At 44.7% G+C, this 20,811-nt stretch overlaps 1 protein-coding gene across 1 annotated transcript in view; it reads right to left on the bottom strand.

The window, feature by feature from the left end:
* Positions 1-20,811, bottom strand: part of FER1L6 (fer-1 like family member 6) — a gene marked incomplete at both ends in the record, with an annotated part of 157,764 nt that overhangs the window by 34,816 nt on the left and 102,137 nt on the right. The window contains 9 exons of the mRNA XM_079722359.1: positions 158-270; positions 1,470-1,509; positions 2,741-2,863; positions 4,338-4,555; positions 7,290-7,470; positions 8,608-8,769; positions 9,033-9,143; positions 16,538-16,687; positions 18,923-19,057. Coding sequence (XP_079578485.1) covers positions 158-270; positions 1,470-1,509; positions 2,741-2,863; positions 4,338-4,555; positions 7,290-7,470; positions 8,608-8,769; positions 9,033-9,143; positions 16,538-16,687; positions 18,923-19,057 — 1,233 coding nt within the window. The remainder of the gene's footprint in view (positions 1-157; positions 271-1,469; positions 1,510-2,740; positions 2,864-4,337; positions 4,556-7,289; positions 7,471-8,607; positions 8,770-9,032; positions 9,144-16,537; positions 16,688-18,922; positions 19,058-20,811) is intronic.

The raw sequence follows: 20,811 nt of genomic DNA, 5'->3' as shown, positions 1-20,811 counted from the left end.
CATGCTTGTTAGTTTGTTACTCTGCATCGATGATTATAACAAAGACAAAGTAAGTTATTCAGACAAAGGTATGCTGGAGTTGACTGAAGCACTAAAAGAACGCCCGCCTTCTGAGTTTCCCACCCTAACCATGGCCAAGATGGCTGTGTCCACACACCTGCAAGACAGCCAGGTTGGGGATTTCTTTTTCTTTGAGTTTATTCTTGAGTATTTTGTCTTTCTTCTTCTTCGGGCCATCTATATTTATCACTACCTCGTCTGGTTTTGCCTCTGTGGATATTTAGTGAAAATGGTTAGACTTCTTATGCTGTTGAGATGAGAAGAGACAAAGTCAAGCTCCCTCTTTCCCTTTGCTCTGGCATGTGTCATGACCCTTCTTTTAAGAAAGAAATAGTAACATTTCACTGTAGGATTTCTGCACATAGCCCTGCAGACCGTGCACTGAAAGAGCAGGAGAGATACCACTTATGCAGCAGTGCAGTGTCAGTGGATGCCCTGGGGCTGGCAGTGTGTTGGCCTTCCCCGCCATATGCAAGAATTCATGAAGCTAGGCAGGAAGAGCGTAAGTAATTTGCCCAGTCACCCAGCTAGCAAAGAACAGACCCAGGATGGAGTGACACCAAAGCTTTAGATACATTCCCTCTCAGATCTGTTTAGGAACTTGAGAATCATCTAGTTCAACAACCTCAGGCTCAAATATGCTAAGGGTCTAACACAATGTCACAAATGTACTTAGATTATTCAGTAACTTTTTAGGAGCAGATGCTGGAGAAAAATCACCCAAGCTCCACTATTTTCTAGCTGTATAAACCTGGGCAAGTTACTCAGCCTCTTTGTACTTCTGTTTTACTATCTGCAAATCAAGATACTATTGCTTATGTCATGGGGTTGGTCTTAGAATTAAATAGGCTAATAGGAGTGGCCTGAGGAACTGAGCTTGGCTCTGGTTTTCTCACTTTTTGTGCCACCTGAAACAGCACTTGGTGTTACTGTTGTTTTTAGGCCAAGACTTACCATTGGCTTACATCAAGTTTGTGGTCATTTCAAATCCCAGGGCTCTTCATTTGAGCTTCTGCCAAACCAGATCTACCCAAACCTTGTCAACTGAGTTTTGGAGGCTAAATCCAGGTCACCTGTATTAAAGTTTATCATGCTGGTTTTGGCCTGCCATCCCAGCTTGCTCCTATTTTTACTCTGCTCTTTCTGCATTAAGACTGTCAACGTAGGGACTTGAGCCAAAGGGTCGATTTCAGCACTCAAATGAACTCAGGAGACCTGGGATCTGGTCTCCATCCAGCTCAAATCAGCTATGTGACCTCTTTAAAGTGTTGTCATCTTCCTGGGATTATTTCCTCACTAGGGAAATGAGGGCTTTGGGCTCTAGTGTTGCTCCCATGGCTCCCATTTTATCATTTTCTCACTCACATGGCCTTAATGCATGTTCAAATGTCCCCAGAACAGCCACTTACCTGTGTTGCCTTTTTGCTCCTTGGAATTGCTCTCCTTTTCCTTTGAGAAAAGAGGGAGACGAGATGATGGACACTGTCTTGTCTCATTTATTAACCCTGACTGCTAACAGTTCTAATTCAATTATCTCAGCCCTCTGCATTTTAAAAGAATATGCAAACAGTCCTCAGTAGCCCCCAGATGAAGCCTCACTGTAAAGACCTAGGACTTAAGTGCAGGGAGATGCCCTGCCCTAAAGAAGAGGCGCCCACACCTCCAAAACCAGAGCCACCAAACTGTAGATGTCCTCGTCCTCTATGTACAGCCTCCTCTCAGCTGCTGGGAAAGCAACCCCTCTCCCCACTGTTCTTCCACATCCCTGGAGCATCACCTCAATCTGCAACTATGAGTTTTATGGGCTGGCATGTTGGGTTGTTGGGTTTGTCCTGGGACTGGGGAGGTTAGCAGAGAAAGAGGAAAGGGCTGAACACTCACCAGAAGTGGTAGTGTCCATTGTAGTAAAACGAGGGTGTTTGGAAGCAGGGATTAACATTTAGTTGTTTATTTAACTATAGGTCAATATTTGTGGATAGTCCTAGATGAAGAAATGATGATCTTTCCAAATAAAGAATCAGAAGAGTTCCTACTCAATAAAATATGATGAGAACATCTGAATAACTTTCCTTTCCATTTTTACTCAAGGATGAGAAGTCTTACCAGATTCAGCCACCGAGCTTTCGCCTGAGTCTCCAGACCCACTCCCCACTGGTTCTCTGGCCTTATAACTCAATCCCTGTCTTATTCCATGTGCATGAGGCCCTGCTGATTATTCCCATTTGCTAAGGCCAAGACCTCTGCCTTTACTTTGATAATTTCCCATATGAACTTAGAAATCTGCTGGAGACCTGGAGCCCTTTGACCTGGAATCTCCAGGTGAACCTGAAGCCCCCTTCGCTGATGCCCACCTGTCCAGAGCCCCATTTCTCTTGGCTAGACCTCCCTGAGGTGGGCAGTTCCCTGGATGCCATGATAGACTCCACATCCTGCCAGCATTTACAGCAGAGCCTGTGTCCTAGGGCCAGCTCCAGCCAGACAATAAGGATTTGGCAGTTCTGGACCCTTGGTCCTTTCAGGCTTTGAACCCTTCAGCAATTAACAGAACCACACCCAAGTAGGGCCTACCTATAGCGGAATTTAAAAGGGGAGACAATGCAGGATTTGGGGTGGGGGAGGGTGGTAAATGATGTGGTGCTCTTATCGAAGCCTTGACTGTCACAGCCAGGAGAGAATCTACCTTCTGTGCTTTCTTCAGGGAGGCATAATATTTCGACCACCAGTCAATGACGTTTTCAGCAGATTCATCCGCTATGGTCCTCTTTCTCCTTCTAGTAGACCTCTGAGAAGGTTTCCTGGCATCCTGGCAAGGGATGAAGGATGGATTGTTAGGTGTCAAGGATCTGCATGCTGGTGGCTAAGTGGGTTACTAAGGAAGAGGACAGGTAGGTACCCTCGGGGAAGTGGATGGAGGTGTCAGCAGGTTTTGTGATTGCAGCTCTCTGTCCCTCTTAAATAAATAAAAGTTTAATAATCTGTCATCCATTAAGGAGTTTATTTGACATTTATCAAGCAGGTATGAGATTTTGTGGTTGACATTGGGGATGTAAGGGGTAGACATCATCCCTACTTTTGGGAAGCTTCGAATTCAGTGGAGGAGACAAGCAGGCTACATGATACAATGTGATATAGTAGAAAAGGAATTAGCTTCTAGACGTAATATAAACAAAAATAGAAATTTTATGATTCTCAGTTTCCTCAACTAGGAACAATAATACCTGCTCACTTCACTGTCATGAGGATTAAGTGACATAGGTAGACAATCCCCCTTTAGCATCACTTCTGATTTGAACAGGTGCAAATAAATGACACCTACAACATAAGTGATGGGGGGATAGGAGAAGCAGTGTGATGCATACATGGAAGAAGGGAAGCATTTGGGGAGAAAGTTGTGTCATGCCAAATTTATCGTGTACTTATCATCCATTAGCTCTCAGACATCTCTCGGGTATCTACGGTGTTCCAGCCACTCTATCAAGTGCAGGGGATACAGAGATATTTTTTAAAATCATCTTTGACCTGGTGAAGCCCACAGTTTTATGGTGGCAACAAACAAACAAATTTGCAACATAAAGTGGCAGGTACAGTGCTGGTGGGATGGAGAGAACCCCGTGGGCTGTCAGAGTGTCACGCTGAGCCTGGATGAGATGGGAAGAGCCTGAGAAAATAGCCATTCATCTACCTTACTGTGCCTTTTATTTCAGCTTTTACAATTTGCTGGGCAGGTCATCTCTTAGGACTTTCTTAAACCTTCTTTCTTCTTTAAGTCAGTTGCTAGATACATCAGGATTTTGCACTTAAAACTATGACTTAAAAGATTACTCATGTCCCCATTTTATGGTCTTGTGTACTTATCCATCTCCCCTCCCAGAATCTCAGCTAACTGAGGATAAGTCTCACTTTTATTTAGACCAGAATACGCATCTTTTTGGTCCCACGTGATGTTGTACAAAGTAGGTTCAAAATATTTGTGGAATAAGCCTTGATGAGGAAACCACTGTTTTTCCAAGCTAATGAATTAAGAGTTTCTGTTCAATTAAATATTGCTGTCACATTTGACTAGCACTTTAATTTCACATACACTGACTTATCTGATTCTATGACAATGCTGTGAAGTGGGTATCGGTGTCCCGATTTTACAGATGAAGAAACTAATGCTCAGAAATGTGAAATTGCTTGCCATGGTCACACAGCTAGTAGGTGGGAGGATTAGTATCTAAAACCTCTGAGCAAACTCTAATGTGCCTTGTAAATATGAAGAGGGATGACATTCCGACCTTAGCTTTTCCGTCTTTTGGTGGCTCCTGGGCTGCAGGTTTGTGTTCCGTCTCCAGCATAGGGGATGGGTCAGGGATATCAACCAGGCTGTCTGCCTGAACCTGGGCCAAGTCGGATACCACTGTGGGAGGCGGCCCAATATCCACAAAGATTTGATCTGTTGGGAGCTCCTGAGCAGAGCTGGGGGTCTCAGAAGGCTCAGTGGAAATTAATGCATCTGAAATAGGCAAAATGAAAGTACATTGGGTCAGGACTTCCTTGGTGGTACAGTGGTTAAGAATCCACCTGCCAATGCAGGGGACACAGGTTTGAGCTCTGGTCCAGGAAGATCCCACATGCCACGGAGCAACTAAGACGGTGTGCCACAACTACTGAAGCCCATGCAGCTACAGCCCATGCTCTGCAACAAGAGAAGCCACCGCAATGAGAAGCCTGCTCACTGCAAAGAAGAGTAGCCCCCACTCACCGCAAGTAGAGAAAGCCCGTGCGCAGCAACAAAGACCCAACGCAGCCAAAAATAAATAAATAAATATTTTTTTCTTAAAAAAAGAAAGTACATTGGGTCAGGCAACTGGTCTACAATACAGGGTGATCATTTCAGGGACCTCATACTGGGAATCAGACAGATCTGGATTCAAATATGACAAGTTCCTAACATCTGGAAACCTCACTTTCCATATTTATAAAATGAGAGTAAAAATACCCATGTCATTGGGAGATAAAAGAGCTCATGATGTAGGGTGTCTGGGGCATAATAGGTACTCAACAAATGACTGTACTTATTATTGATCCCTCAGAGTCATTTTAAATAACTGTGGTCATAGGAATCGTGTTTATCAAGGTTTAGGACACAGGTCCTCTGTGTTGATTGCCTTCCCCCAGTGTGTTAACCAGGGGAAACCTTGGAGGTTTCAGAGGTCTGTGAACTCCCCAAACATTGGCAGAACTCTGGGCACCTGAGTCCATGTTCATGATAGGGAGCAAGGCTATGTCCCTGGACTTCATGAGTTTTTTAACTGAACAGCTGGTCCGCGTCACGGGTCCTCTTTTCTCCATTTGTGCTGTAGAATTCAGTACTTAGGAACACTGCCCAATCAGGAGCTTCCATTTCTGCCATGACCTTCATGCTACTGCTGACTTTTCAATAGCAAATTCAACCCAACACTTAATAGGCACCTACTCTGTCCTGGGCACAGAGATGGAGAGATCAGTGGGACAGAATAGAAAGCTTAGAAATGGACTTGGGGCGTATGCCAATTTGATTTATGAAAAAGATGACAGGACAAATCAATGGGGAAAGTTAGTAGACTCTGGGGGAAAGAAAATGATGTACTCTATGGAGATAAATGTAGCTGGATCCCTACCTTAAACCCTTTAAAGATCTTTACTTTGATTAAAGATCTAAGTGTAAAATATAAAAACATAACACTGACACACATGAAAATATAAGATCTTTGTGACCAAGGGGTGAGAGGGTTTCTTAAACAAGAGTCTAAAAGAATAAACCATAAAGTTTAAAATTCAGATGGATATGATTACATCAAAATTAAGAATTTCTGCTCAAAGATGAGGAGTATAGACAAGATTAGCAGTTATCAGATTAGGGGGAAAAGATATGACCAATATCAATAATCTACAGGATATTAACATCTAAAATATATAAAAAAGACAATTAAAGGAAACACATAAAACATGGGCAAAGTGTATGAGCAGGCAAATCACAGTAGGGAAAATCAAGATGGCAGCAAGCATATGAAGAAATGTGCAAACTCAGTAGTACTCAGAGAAATCCAAGCTAAAATTAAAATTTGATACTACTTTATATCCATCTGAGTGGCAAACACCAAACACCAAACAAAATGAAACAAAAACTCAGAAAGTTGGATAATAGCAGGTGCTGTTGAGGAGGAGGGAAATGGGATTTTAGAGCAGTAAAGGTGGGAATACAGACTGGTGTAGAGTGGTGTAGAGTGGTGTAGACTGGTATAGACTGGTATAGACTGGTATAGACTGGTGTAGACTGGTATAGACTGGTGTAGACTGATGTAGACTGGTGTAGACTGGTGTAGACTGGTATAGACTGGTATAGACCGGTGTAGACTGGTATAGACCCGTGTAGACCGATATAGACTGGTGTAGACTGGTATAGTCTGTTATAGACTGGTGTAGACTGGTGCAAACCAGTACAGCTCTCTGGAGCACCCAAGGGAAGTACTTAATGAAATTACATGTACGCATTCCCTGCAAGCCAGTAATCTCACTCCTGGGTGTATGTTCCAAAGAAAATCCCACACAGGATTCTCCCTCAGCAAACACACATAGCATGTCCATCACAACATTTTTTGTGGAAGTGGAGAGTTGGAGACAGCCCAGTGGTCCAATATGAGGGGAAAACAAAAGCAAAGTAGAGTAGATGCAGCAGGTCATGTTAAGAAGGGAAAGTACCCACGGCAACATGGATAGATCTTAAAACATAGCTTTGAGAAGCAGAAAACCAAATGAAGATTATCGTATCATATCACAGACCAATATGCTAATTAAATAGATTTAAATTTTACAAGCATCAGCAGAGGCGGGGCCTGCAGTGGGGAGGAGACTGGGACTAAGGCATGGGGGGCAGTGGATATAATGAGACAGAAGCCTTGCACAGATGAGTGATGATTGTACAGCGTGAACTGAGAAGCGTAATTAACTCGACTCTGCACCTGAAATCCAAAACAGAAGAAATTACAGTAACATCAAGCAAAGAAAAATGTCAGGGTATAGGGGCAGCAGGGAGCTTAAGTCACATTCAAAGAAGCCTTCTTAGAGGAGTTGACCCTGATGTCAGGCTTAAAGTCAGAACGAGGTAGCTAAGAAGTAGAGGGGACCACAGGAAATTCTTCAGAAAGATCCTGCAGGCACCACGGTTTTGTAGCCCACAGCGCTAGAATCTGGAAGGAGCTTCCTACCTTGCACAACTTGGGCTCCATCCACCTGTGAGGTGAGGGCAAGGGGCTCCCTGGATTTACACAAAAACTGTTTCAAGCAGCTGATGGTGTAGGTGCCCACGAGGGTGCTCCTCCCAAAGGCTCTCCAGTCCACCACGCAGATGCTCAGGGGTGGGTGCAGAAGCTCGTCCTCAGGCAGCTCCTGCAGGGAGAGGCCGGGGTGAAGTGGGGCACTGCCTGGGCTGACCTGTCTGGGCGTAGGACCAAAGCAAGCCAGGCACCCATCCTTCCTCTGTCCCTGCCTGTCCTTTCCCTACAGGTCACCCCTGCAGCTTGCCAGAGTCTGGAGCAAGGCCTTCTCAAGCCAGGGAGTCATTACCCAACATATGAGGGATGGCACTAACGATTCACCCCAGGTGCAAATTGCAAAAATCACACACTCCCAAATTCTCTATGGCAGTAGTCTTCAATCCTCTTACTTTGTCATTACTGTATTTATCCGAACTTTCATCTCAGATGAACATTAATCCAGACCCAAGATATAAAGCAGATGAGAATTGAGCCATTTAAGATGGCGCTGAGCATGAGGGGCCAGCGCCCCATCCATTTCTTTACCCTGGTGAACCCCGAGGCTCAACAAAGTCTGATGTGGAAGGTTTGCAAACACAGTACGCATTCTTTAATTCCAGTCTTTCTCGATTCAGAATCTGTGTCCATTGGAGCTGACTGGGTTAGACAAAGCAAACTTTGACTTCACAGTTGGTTCCAGATCAGAGCACAAAAAAGTGTTGAAATAAACAAAAGCGCAGGTGTCAAACATTGCTTTTGACACGCTATGCACAAATAATTTTTTAAAACTCTAACCATTGTAGTAGTAAGTTCCGTGACAGTATCTTCCAGGCCAGTGGTTCCCAAACTCCAGTGTGTATCAGAGTCACCTGCAGGACTTGTCAAACCAGAGGTGTCTGGGCCCTACCCCCAAGTCCCAACAGTCTCTGGTTCAGTAGTTCTGGGGCAGGGCCTGAGAATCTGCATTTCTAATAAGTTCCCAGGTGATGCTGATAAACTGGGGGCCACACTTTGGGAACCACTCTCAACCTTCTTTGATTTACTATATGATCTACACCCAGAACCGTTAAAAACAAAACAACAACAAAAGTCTGTTTTATCCCATTCTGAAATTCTGGCTTTTTACTGAATTAAACTGTTCTTTCTTGTGAGTAGTGGGGCACCTGAAACGCTGAAACGTCTCCCCAAGTCAGGTTCAGGAAGGAGTGGGTCGCATCTATGGAGATGAAAGGAATGAGCACGTGGGGGAGGGGAGGGGAGAGACCCGCACCACTTCGAAAGCATCTGCCTGGACGCTGAAGTTTGGGTTGTTCTGGTAGCTCTGGATCACACAGGACTTGACTCCATGCCCCCCACACTCGATGAGGACCTGGGGACGATCCACCGAGAGGAGGTGCACCTTCTTCATTTCTCGGACTCCCCAGAAGAGAACCTGAAGAGAGGATGGCGGGGCTGTCACACAAAGGCCCAGGGAGGAGCCAGCAGGTGTGGCTCAGGTGTGGGCAAGTCAGCCGTGCCAGCCTGAGAACCACAGGATGTTCTTCCAGGAAAAGATGGGGCAGCTCCTTGTGGCTCCATCCGATCAGTTACGTCTCCTTCCCGCCCCTCAAGCCCCCTGACACAGTGCAGGCATGATTGCAATGCACCAGTGCCCTTTAATCCCAAAGAACAACCCCGTCCTTCCGGGCCCCATACCTCCACTTGGTATTTACTCAGCACTGGCCGGATGCTGGCAGGAACACGGTAGATCTGGGTGACATCGGGTGGGTCGAGTGGAGGGAGCCCTTGCAGCCCAGACGCAGGGACCTACCACACAGATCAAGCACTGGTTAGACATTGGGAGGGGTAAGGAAAATGAATGCTGCTACACAATGGCCTCATTGGAAAGACTGTCACTGTTTTAACCAAAGGAATGTTTCCAGCTTAAAATGTAAATCAAGAAGATGCATTTTAGGGGCTTCCTTGGTGGTGCAGTGGTTAGGAATCTGCCTGCCAATGCAGCGGACACGGGTTCAAGCCCTGGTCCAGGAGGATCCCACATGCCACAGAGCAACTAAGCCCATGTGCCAAAACTACTGAGCCTATGCTCTAGAGCCCACAAACCACAACTACTGAGCCCACGCACCACAAGTACTGAAGCCCACATGCCTAAAGCCCATGCTCCACAACAAGAGAGGCCACCACAGTGAGAGGCCCATGCACCACAATGAAGAGTGGCCCCCACTCACCGCAACTAGAGAAAGCCCGCACACGGCAATGAAGACCCAACACAGCCCAAAATAAAAAACAAATAAATAATAAATTAAAAAAAAAAAAAAAGAAGATGCATTTTATCACAGTGAATAATTTCTTAATTGACAAATGCATTCGTTCACAAGGGTAATCAACATTTAGTGAGCACTCACAATGGGTCACAAATTAATAGTTTCATAAGCTTTCAGCGAGCTCACAGCATAGAGAGGAAAACAAGACAGATCCTCATAACCTCATTGTATTTCATTCTTTTCATTTTTTTCTTGAAAATTAATTACACAAACACTTATCTAAAGTTTAAAAAGAACAATAAATTAATTTTAAAGCTTCATATTAAAATTTTGGAAAAGCAAGTTTTCAATTCATAATATTTTCTAATATCCTTCATACTTATTCTTTACCCTGTGGGTAATTTAGAAGTAGTCTCCATAATTTCTGAATTTAATGGTGTTGTTGTAGAAGTATTGCGTGATTTACAGAGTGGTCAGAACAATATACTCTGTAGGATTTTAAACCTCTGAAGTGTTTTGAATGTTATCTGACATTATTGGAAGCAAAAAATTCTAGTAACACCTTTGCAGATGATTTATTCATTAAAGAATATAAGCAGTAAATATATAGGAATAAACATTTTAAAAATATCTCTGGTATCTAAATGTTTGCAGATATTATAGAAATAGGAAATAAGTAAACCTATAGACATTAAATAGCAACTGAAAAATTATGAGTGGTAAAGTAATGGTTGAATGTTTTGAGTATGTAGGATAAATGCAAGTATTTTACAAATGGCTGAAATCTAATTTTTTTCTGTCATTAAAATATACATATTCAGTCAAAAAAAAAAAGACGGGGGAATTAGAGCCGTAGAATAGAGAAGGGGCTCTGATCAGATTCCAAATCTCTGACACTTAACTATCCTCCCACTGTGCACTACAAGAGATTGATTTAATCACATAGAGACTAGTCATAATCAGTAAAACAGAAAATGAAGTCTTTTGAAGGCAGACCTCCAGGAAAAGGTGTTATTTCCTTTGCATTTGGAGTTAACAAAACCGCAAGAGGACAATTGCTATGCTTTATTGAAATCTCACACAAAGGACTTAGAAAGTCTCCTAAGGAAAGGTCCTTTCTCATTTGTGGGCCACCCCACATTACCTTCAAGACCTGACTCAACACGTACGTCTTTCAAGAAGCCACCCCTGATTTGGTCCCGGCCACTGTGGCCATTCTCCTAATCTTCAGTCCTTGGAACACAGTGTGTCCTCCCTGGAGGCTGAGTGCAGAAACTAGTGGACTGAGCCTGGAAACCAGGTTCTTCTGTGTGACCCTGCATGAGTCCCTTTCCCTCTCTGGACCTCAGATATTGGGCCAGCTGACCCTTCAAGTCCCTCAGGAGCCAGATGTTCTATTAAACATTGCTTGGAGCAGGAGGTTTTCCTCACTGGGGGAGTTTGCCTGGCTTGGCCAAGAGGAAGCCTTTGTTTACTTCATTATTCTCAGACTCTCAAGTAATGCTCCAAAACCAGTGAGTTCTTGATATATGTTTATTGGCTGACACACATTAGCTCTGTATGCTCGAAAAAGCCTATTTGCTCATCAAAACCTGCAAAGCACAAACATATCACCATTTCTTTTTCACAGACATATTCTAGCTGGCATCAGCAGATGTGGTTCAGTTAATTATAAGAAAGCCCAGAAAAAGAAGACAGCAGGCACTGCGAATGCCAAGTAGGCTCAAGATAATGAAGCTGCAGAAGGAACCAAACCAGATAAAGGAGCTGGGAAAAGGTGAGGTGAACACTGCCTGGCGGTGAGGAGGTGAGCGATCCAGGCTGCAAAACATCACCTTCCTGAGAAACCTAATTGCTCCTGTGGCTCCAAACGTAAAGCCACAAAAACAGCTGTGATGGTGGCACAGGATGGGATGGTGCCTCTGGATGTGCCTTTAAAAGTACCATACATGGGCTTCCCTGGTGGCGCAGTGGTTGAGAGTCTGCCTGCCGATGCAGGGGACACAGGTTCATGCCCCGGTCTGGGAAGATCCCACATGCCGTGGAGCGGCTGGGCCCGTGAGCCATGGTTGCTGAGCCTGCGCGTCCGGAGCCTGTGCTCCTCAATGGGAGAGGCCACAGCAGTGAGACGCCCGCATACCACAAAAAAAAAAAAAAAAAAAAAAAAAGTACCATACGTTTTGCTCGTCTTGGGGCCTTTGCCTTCAAAAAATTTACAGATTAAGGGAGACAAGCTGTAAACAATTGCCTTTATCAAAGCCTAGATTTGGGACTTCCCTGGTGGTCCAGTGGCAAAGAATCTGCCTTACAATGCAGGGGACGTTTGTTTGATCCCTGGTCAGGGAAGAAAGATCCTACATGCCGCGGGGCAACTAAGCCTGCACGCCACAACTACTGAGCTCGTGCACCTCAACTAGAGAAGCGAAAACCCACACACCACAACTAAAGAGAAGCCCAGGCACCATAACGAAGATCCTGCGTGCTGCAACTAAGACCCAATGCAGCCAAAAATAAAAATAAATACATAAATAAATAAATCCTAAAAAAAAAAAAAGCCTGGATTAAATAGAAAAAGAGGCAAAGTGATGTAGGATGGAAGAGGAGAAAACATTTGACTGAGGTGGGGGAGGGGAAGCTGCCTGGAGGAGGCAACTCTTGTCCTGAACTGTGAGGATGATCAGTTTCCTAAATAGGTAAATAGAGTGCAGGGGGTGGAGTCAGCAGAGCAGGGAGACATTTCAAAATAGGGTGACAGCATGGCCAAAAGCAGAGGAGTACATCTGTGCAGTGAGGTCTGAGAATTCAGAAGTCTGCTGTAAAGAGGTCACAGTACGTGCAGAGTAATTGTGCTGAAATGTGAGCCTGAAAAGGCAGTTTGAAGGCAAATTAATTTGGGGAGAGCTTAAATGCTAAGCTATGGAAATCTGACATTCTCCTATGGGCTAGATTTTCTTTTCATGAAATATTAAGAGCTACCATGCAAAAAGAAAATATTTGTTCTCACAAACATTTGGGAAATGCTGAATTTCAAAAAAGCAAGAAATTTCAGAAGTTTCTTTGTAGCTGACTTCTCAGAGTCTTTACTATGGTAATGGACATTTCAAAGTCCCAAGAGGGACATAATATGAAGAATTTCCCAAACTTTGTTTTTACTGTCTTTAGAGGGACTCGTGTTCCAAAGATACAGATTTCAGGAAATGCTCCTGGAGATAAGAAACAGACAGCCATTGATGATGTCTAAAGAGGAGAGTGGTATGGTGGACTTGTGTTCTGGAAGGAATGCAGAGGATGAAGCAAACAAGAAAGAGGAGGAAGCTAGGAGACCAGGAAAGAGGCCAGTGGAACAATCCTGATGAGAACGAGGGTCTACGGGAACAAGGGACAGTCACCTGGCTGGAACGATTGGCTTGCTCATGGATACAAACCCAGAGTGAAGAATTACAGCTGAGTGTGAATTCTCAAGGCAGAGAGTCTAGGAGAACAGGGGGACAGTGGGCCAGGACTGGGAAAACAGGGTCAGCTAGCTGGGTAGAGGAGGAAAATGGAGATAAGGAATTCAGTGTGGGGCACTGAAGAACCCAGGTACTACACCCTTCTTCTGAGACAGGGAAGCCTTTCAGTAATGGAGACAGACGGGCTGAAGGTAAACCACCCGCAGACGGAAACTGAGAGCCGCTGGTGACAAATGAAGGCGTTTTCCAGCTCCCGCCTTCCTGGAGTGAAGGAGATCCACATGCTGAGACAGTGGCGTTGATGATCAAATTAATTTTTGCACACGTAATCAACTGAGAGGAAGTCCTAATGAAACCCTAATGAATTGTGTCTCTTAGGTTGCTTGCCTCTGACACCCCACTGTCAGGAAGCAGCCTTATCTCAAACTGGTCTGCCCAGCTGATTGTGGAGGGAGGGAGGGAGGATCAGAGGTGGTACCGTGGAACTGGGAGAAAGCCAGGACCTCAGAGGGCCTCTTCGGATCAGCTGGTCCAGCCCCTCATTGGTGGATTAGGGGACTCCCTTCAGGAAGCTTCATGCAATGAAAAGAGCAGTTGACTGAATCCCATCCAGTTAACCTGGAGTCTCAGCTTTCTGACATGTAAAATGAAAGCATTGTACTCAAGCTGGTTTTCCCAAATCAGTCATTCTTCTACCACTTTTACCACCTGTGTTATTATCTAGTAAACATTTTCATTAGATATAATTTCATTTTTAGAAAGGAAACTTCAAGTTGCTAAGTAAAACAAGTACCACTGGCCATCAATGGAAAGTAACTTTAAAAAGAAAACCAACGAAAACAAAATAATGTTATTGGAATATGTCATGTGTAGCATTTCTTAAAATTTCTTTTCACTATGTTTGGAGGGGCCAGTGTTCCAAGAAGCAGACTTTGAGAAATGTTCTTGTGGATAACATTGATGTTTCTTTAGAGGCATTGAAGCTGAAGCCTATGCTTTCTTAAAAAGAAAGGTTGCAGGTTAAGAAACTTGTTATACACAGATGGGCGTGAAACTTTCTTCTAAAAGTAGTTAGAAGGATCCAAAAAGGCAAAATTCCATTTACAACAATATGGTTGGGTCTTGAGGGCATTATGCTAAGTGACATAAGTCAAAGAGAAAGACAATACTGTATGATCTCAGTTATATGTGGAATCTAAAAAAAGAAAACAAACACAGAAACAGAGAGTAGATTGGTGGCTGCCAGGGGTAGGGAGGTGAGGAAAGTGGGTGAAGGTGGTCAAAGGGTACAAACTTCCAGTTAGAAGATGAATAAATTCTGGGGATCTAATGCATAGCATGGTGACTACAGGTACAATACTGTATTGTACACTTAAAAGTTGCTATGAAAGTAGATCTTAAAAGTTCTCACACCACTCACACACACACACACACACACACAAAAGATTAGCTATGTGAGGTGGTGGATGGATGTGTTCATTAACCTTATTGTGGTAATCATTTTGCAATATATACATATATCAAATTATCATGTTGCCCACCTTAAACTTACACAACGTTATATGTCAATTATATCTCAACCAACCTGAGGGAAAACAGGCAACACTCCCTCGACATTAATTCACTGTGATTTAATGCTCTACCTGGTTTCAACCTAAGGTTTTGACAACCTAAGATTTTTCAGCCTAAGATTTTGACTCGTTGACAGCCTAAAATCACCTGGACTCTCAATTAAGGAAAGACTGGACCAGCTGATTTTGAAGATCCCTTTCAGTGCTGACAGCCCGTGTTTCTGTGCAACACACATCCATCTGGTGAGAGCTGGTTCTATCAGACTCTCACTTGGTTGATCATCCTGGAATCTTAGAAGCTAAGATTTGTAAGACAAGGATTTCACTCCTTCTCTCCTCCCCTCCTAGACTACAGCCATCATAGAGCAGGAGCTGATGCCTATGATCCTACTACTCTGTCCCTTTAAGAGCTCATCCAGCTTCAGTTCCCCTGAGAGAGGTTGTTCTTTCTCCAAGGCAGCCACTCCAGCCTTAAAAAGTTCTTCCTTAAGTGGAGCAAAAACCAGAGGACAGTCAAAGTCTGATCGGGTGCACTTCAGAATTCATCTCTGTAGTCGTATGCAGCTCCCAGGCTGCACACCTGGGCAGTTTGGATTTGAGTACAAGTGTCTCTAACCCCGTAGCTAGCTGTTCCCGTCCTCTAATGCTCTTCAGTCTCTTCAGCTCTCGGGGGAATCTGTATACTGGATTCTAGGCTCCGACCTGCCATATCCAGGAAGCCATTACCGTTCTATCCAGCTCAATTTCTTCACCTGAATAAATAGATGGGACTAGATATTTTGCTTTAATATTCCATGGTATAATAATATTAATAATAATAAAATAGGTAGCATTTGTTCAGTGTTGATTCCATGTCAGGCACTTTAGGCAGGTTAATTATCATCTCCATTTTGCAGGTCAAACAGAGAGAGATAAAGTAGCTTACCCACAGTCGCACACCAGTAGGTGGTGGGAATGAGATCCATATTCATGGGATCCAACTCCAGCACCTTCCCTCTTACTCATTTGGTACGTCTTGGGAATGTTTGTCTTCTAGTTTCTCTACTAGAGATTTTTTAAAATTGGGATTTCTGGAAAATGTGCTTTCCTAGAGAGGGAGTGATCTGACCCAAAGGGTAAGTGCCACCTGCCCTCAGTGAGTGGGATGGTCAGGGAGAGAAATTTCTCTGATACAGGCCCACCTGGTCATTTCTTTCCAGGTCACCATTCTGTCTTATTTGGTCCTTGACTAGACAGCCAGACTTGAGAGGCTCAGCTTCCCTCCCTAAGTATCCTGCCTTTGCTTTCTGAAAAAGTCCTCCTAGACATACGTTCATAAATTCCCTGATGTCTTAGTGGGACTAAGAACTCGATGTCTTTGGGAAGCTTTGTGATAGTGTAAGGAGCAGAAGGCTTTAAAGGTCTAAGTTCAGCTCTCAGCTCAACCACCGACGAGCAGCATGACAAGGTAAGTCAGTCAATTACATTAATCCTCGGTTTACTATCTGCAAAATGGGAATCATAATCCCTCCCTCAGTAGGATTGAGGGAGGTTTCAGTGTGATGAGAGGTGTGTGAGGCAGCAAACACAACACAGGGCACATGGGAGTGTCCATAGACGTTTGCTCCCTTCCCCTTTTATATCCTCCTGTGGTCTGTATGGAGCTCAGGGTCTGACACATAGGGCTGCTCAAGCATTGCTGGCCAAATCCATACGGACCTTTCTTCCTGGGACTCTGACTTGCAGCATAGAGGCTCTGGGAATAAACTGTCACCTGAGTTCTTAAATGGCATCTCCCAGATCCCCAGAAGGACACAGGACAGCAGGGAGGGACCAGGCATAACATGATGTACATACACTTCCCATGAGGCTGCTTCTCTGGCCAGGTAGACTAGATAGACGGCTAGTGCAGATACCACTTCTGGTTCACTTACCTGCAGCAGTTCAAATACAGCAAGGAGGTCCCCTCCAGAAAGGTTCCCGCAAAAGATGGGGTGGTAACACAGCCTGGGGGGCTCATAGTCCTGGTCAGCTAGCTTCACAACAGGAGCAGCCACGGTGGCACCCAAATATTCTGGCTTCCCCTAGGGCAGAAAAGAAATGAATTTTTGTCCCTGGTGGTCATCTCTATGGTTCTGATCTGCGTCAGTGTGATTTTGTAATTAATCTTCACAAAACCGTCAGCCTCAGTGTCTCCCTCCTGCGACTACCTCACTCTCTTCTTCTGCTAAACCCCTCTCACCTCTTCCCACAGCCTTGGGGAGCAGCAGAATCCATCTGGGCTCTCAGGGAAAACTCTAAGAGGGTCATCTTAGGGGCTTCCTGGCTCAAGGCTATCTTAGGGGTTATCCTTTTCCTCAGTATATTGAGTTCAGTGGAATAAAGTAAAAATAATCACCCAGGGTAGACTTGAAGGGGAAAAGGAGAAATAAGGTGGCACCAAATATTCCAAAAGATCTCCAGAGCAGGGAACCATTGTGGCTGGGAACACAAGTTTGGAATCCAGGCAAACGTGAGTTGGAGATCCCAAATCTATTGCTTTGGAGATCTATGGTCTTGGGACAGTTACTCAACCTTTTTTTTTTTTTTTTTTTTTTTTGCGGTACGCGGGCCTCTCACTGTTGTGGCCTCTCCCGTTGCAGAGCACGGGCTCTGGACGCGCAGGCTCAGCGGCCATGGCTCACGGGCCCAGCCGCTCCGCGGCATGTGAGATCTTCCCGGGCCGGGGCACGAACCCGTGTCCCCTGCATCGGCAGACGGACTCTCAACCACTGCGCCACCAGGGAAGCCCTACTCAACCTTTTTTGAACCTCATGCATTACAAAGAGCATAGGGCCTTGTTCACAGGGCCATGACGATTAATGTGATGATGTATGTGCTTTCCACAGTGACTGGTATACAATAAGTGCTCAGTCCATAGTACTGTGATGAAGATGGTGGTGATGATGGTGATGGTGACTCAGGTCAGCCTGTTTAGGTAATAGAGCAATTCTGCCCCATTGTTCTCGGTAGTAAAAGAGGGTCTGAGAATAGCTTCGTATGTAAGTGTAGGAGGTAAGTTTCTCTAAGAACTATTTGATGGGGTCACCTCCTGCCTCTTCCTCATCCCTGCTCCCAGGAGCCCCAGTCCACATTCCCCCACGAGCAACATGGGGCTGGAGCGTGGGGCTGCTTTGCTATTTATCTCAGGAACTGCTGTATCCCCTGGCACAGGGCAGGCACTCATTACATATTCATTGAGTGAAAACTCTTGGATAAATGACCTCCAAGTCCAAGGGCACTGCCCACATTTTCTTTGCCTGAGGCTGGGTTTTAGTACCTGCACTACTTCATTGCCTTTGGACTCACAAACAAGCATTTGCATTCCCGGCTGTAGAAGGAAGCTTGGTTGAGGTGGAAATGGGTTTAGCTCAGTCACACTTAAAAACTAACAAAGCGGAGCTTTCCTGGTGGCACAGTGGTTAAGAACCCGCCTGCCAATGCGGGGGACACAGGTTCGAGCCCCGGTCCGGGAAGATCCCACATGCTAGGGAGCAACTAAGCCCGTGCACCACAACTACTGAGCCCGCGCTCTAGAGCCCGCAAGCCGTAAGTACTGAAGCCCACGCGCCTAGAGCCCGTGCTCCGCAACAAGAGAAGCCACCGCAATGAGAAGCCCGCGCACCACAATGAAGAGTAGCCCTCGCTCGCTGCAACTAGAGAAAGCCTGCGTGCAGCAAAGAAGACCCAACACAGCCAAAAATAAATAAATAAATTTAATTTTTAAAAAAACCCTCCAGTAAGCTTTTGAATCTGCTGTTTCAGTACACAGACATCTTTGGAGAGAAAGAGGTTTGGCTAACATCATAACAGAAATCAGATAGAGCTGAATGCATTGTTTCAGGGCTCGGAAGCAACAACCAAAGGGGAAAAAAAAAGCCCAGTTACAAATGCTGAATCAGTGACAATATATCCATTCCTTCCAACCAGGCGAAATCAGTAAAGACCTATTTTCAAAAGGCATGGACATTTTTATTAAGCAACAATAGGGTATAGAACTAGCTGGGGGATGGGTATAATAATTATATTCCTGAAGAAGTATATGTGGACTGAACTTTTGTGAAGCAGATTCTATTTTAATTGCAATCCAAAGGGAAATCTAAGCAAAAAAACCCTTTAGTAAAGCAAATGATCATCATCAATTTCCCAGATTCTGTACATCAGTGTTTTCCCAGGTAAGGACTGCCTCTGGGCATAGTCACATGCTGGTTAAATAAGGGAAGTTGGTTGAACAGGGAGTTTTTAGCAAGGCACAGTTAGCGCAGACATGGGACACTCACCACTGCGTCACTGTCATACAGCTCCACCACCACTAACGGCGGGGATTCTGCCAGTTCCTTCTGGTCTCCGTGCAGCACCAGGTCATTGAACAGCAGCATCTGGTTCCAGGTGGGGGAGAGGGTCTGGGAAATGACCTGCAAGTTGGGGCCAAAAGAAAAGCAAAACATCACTCGACTGGGTTGGAGGGGGCTCCATGAAGGGTAAAGAGGACACATCCTCATCATCATTGCTCACTTATTCAACATTCAAGCAACGACGGAAACTGACGTACTACTGAGTATCAGATGCTAGGGATGCAGATTCCCTACCCTGGAGGAGCTTATATAAGCTTCCTGAGTAGAACTCCCACCTGGTTACCACCCTATTTGCAAGCATAATTCCAACTCAACCCTCACAGTAGGTGATGTGATGATAACACCAGCTACCCTTTATTGAGCATGTACTGTGTACAGGCTGCAGTACTTCACATACACTGTCTTGCTGAAACTTCCCAACAATTCTGGGAGGTAGAAATGTAAACCAAGGCTCACTTGCCCAGAGCCGGCACGTGGCAGAACTGGGATTCAACCCAGGTCATCTGGCACCAAAGCCCAGGCTGCTAACTTCAACCATCCTCACCAAATAGATGCTCATATTATCTCCATTTTATGAAAGGGCAAACTGAGGATGGGGAAGATCTAGTGATTCTTCACTGTGAACAAATAAAATTTTGTCATCAAATACTCAAAAGTGGATTTCCAATCTAATATTCCTTACATGGAATTCTACTGTTTTGTGGATATTTATTTGACTGCCTTGAACTGACCAGGGTCTTCGAAATAACCTTCACCATTTTGCATGACATCCTTCTTTCTTCCATAGCAAATTGCGACATTGGAAGTTGGCTGCACCCATTAGGCAGATGGAGAAACCAAACAACAAAGAAGCACAACAACCCGCATAACTGGTTCAGAACCATGAGTGTCTCACCTAGGAGTGACTCAGAGGCCCCTGCCAGGCCATTCACATGGTACCTTCAGAAGGTAGGGTGTAATGAGCTTGCATCCTCTATTTAATTGGATGTTTGGAAACATGCCAGTTTCATAGCGCTAAAGGCTAAGGTTGCTTGCAGGATAGTGCCTGTACCTAGGCAGAAACTGCCGCATTCATATGTGAGGCCAGTCCTGGAAAGAGGCCATAGTCACAGTCTCCTGTGCAGGCAAATGGGTGATTTCTCAGGTTAACACAGACTGCACAGCGCCTGCTGGGTCCTGAGGAAATTTCCACACCACCTCTGCACTCCACTCTTACCTCTCACCATTCTCTCCAGGAGGGATTGGAGAGAGATCTGGCCTGAACTAAATACTGCTTAGATTCCAAAGCCCAAATAAAACTGTCATCTCAGAGCTTTACATCAAGAGCCATTTCTAGAAATGGCATTACATCATTTGCACTGTGGTTGCAAAAGAATATTTGTATTGCTCTTTTTTATGAGTCATAAAAATATGCATTCCACAATTTCCTTCCTTCCTTGCTTTTTGCCTTTAGAGTATTTTATGCCTCAGACACAGTGATGTTTTGAACATAACGTTTCAGAGAAAATCTTAATTTTTTGGACAGGAAAAGAATGGCTTCAGCCAACCTATGAACAGCAGTTAAGGCATTGCAATGCAAAGTTCCCCTGTGTCGGTGACTGACATCACAAAGAACTATGTGTTTTTATGTTGCTTTTGAAAATAGAAATGTGATCTTTTTTGCAACCTGCATCCAACAGTGTGACACCAAAGCAGTTTATGATTCTCACAGCATCTTTCCTACAGAAATATTCTGATGGCTTCCTTGGCACTTTGGGCTATAACTGCCACTTGATAAGATTCCAGAGGCCAGCGTTCATTCTTTTATTCATCAT

This window comes from Hyperoodon ampullatus (assembly GCF_949752795.1).
Source record: "Hyperoodon ampullatus genome assembly, chromosome: 17".
In the NCBI taxonomy this organism is placed as follows: domain Eukaryota; kingdom Metazoa; phylum Chordata; class Mammalia; order Artiodactyla; family Ziphiidae; genus Hyperoodon; species Hyperoodon ampullatus.
The sequence above is the reverse complement of the archived record's forward strand: the minus strand, read 5'-3'. Positions and strand labels throughout refer to the sequence as shown.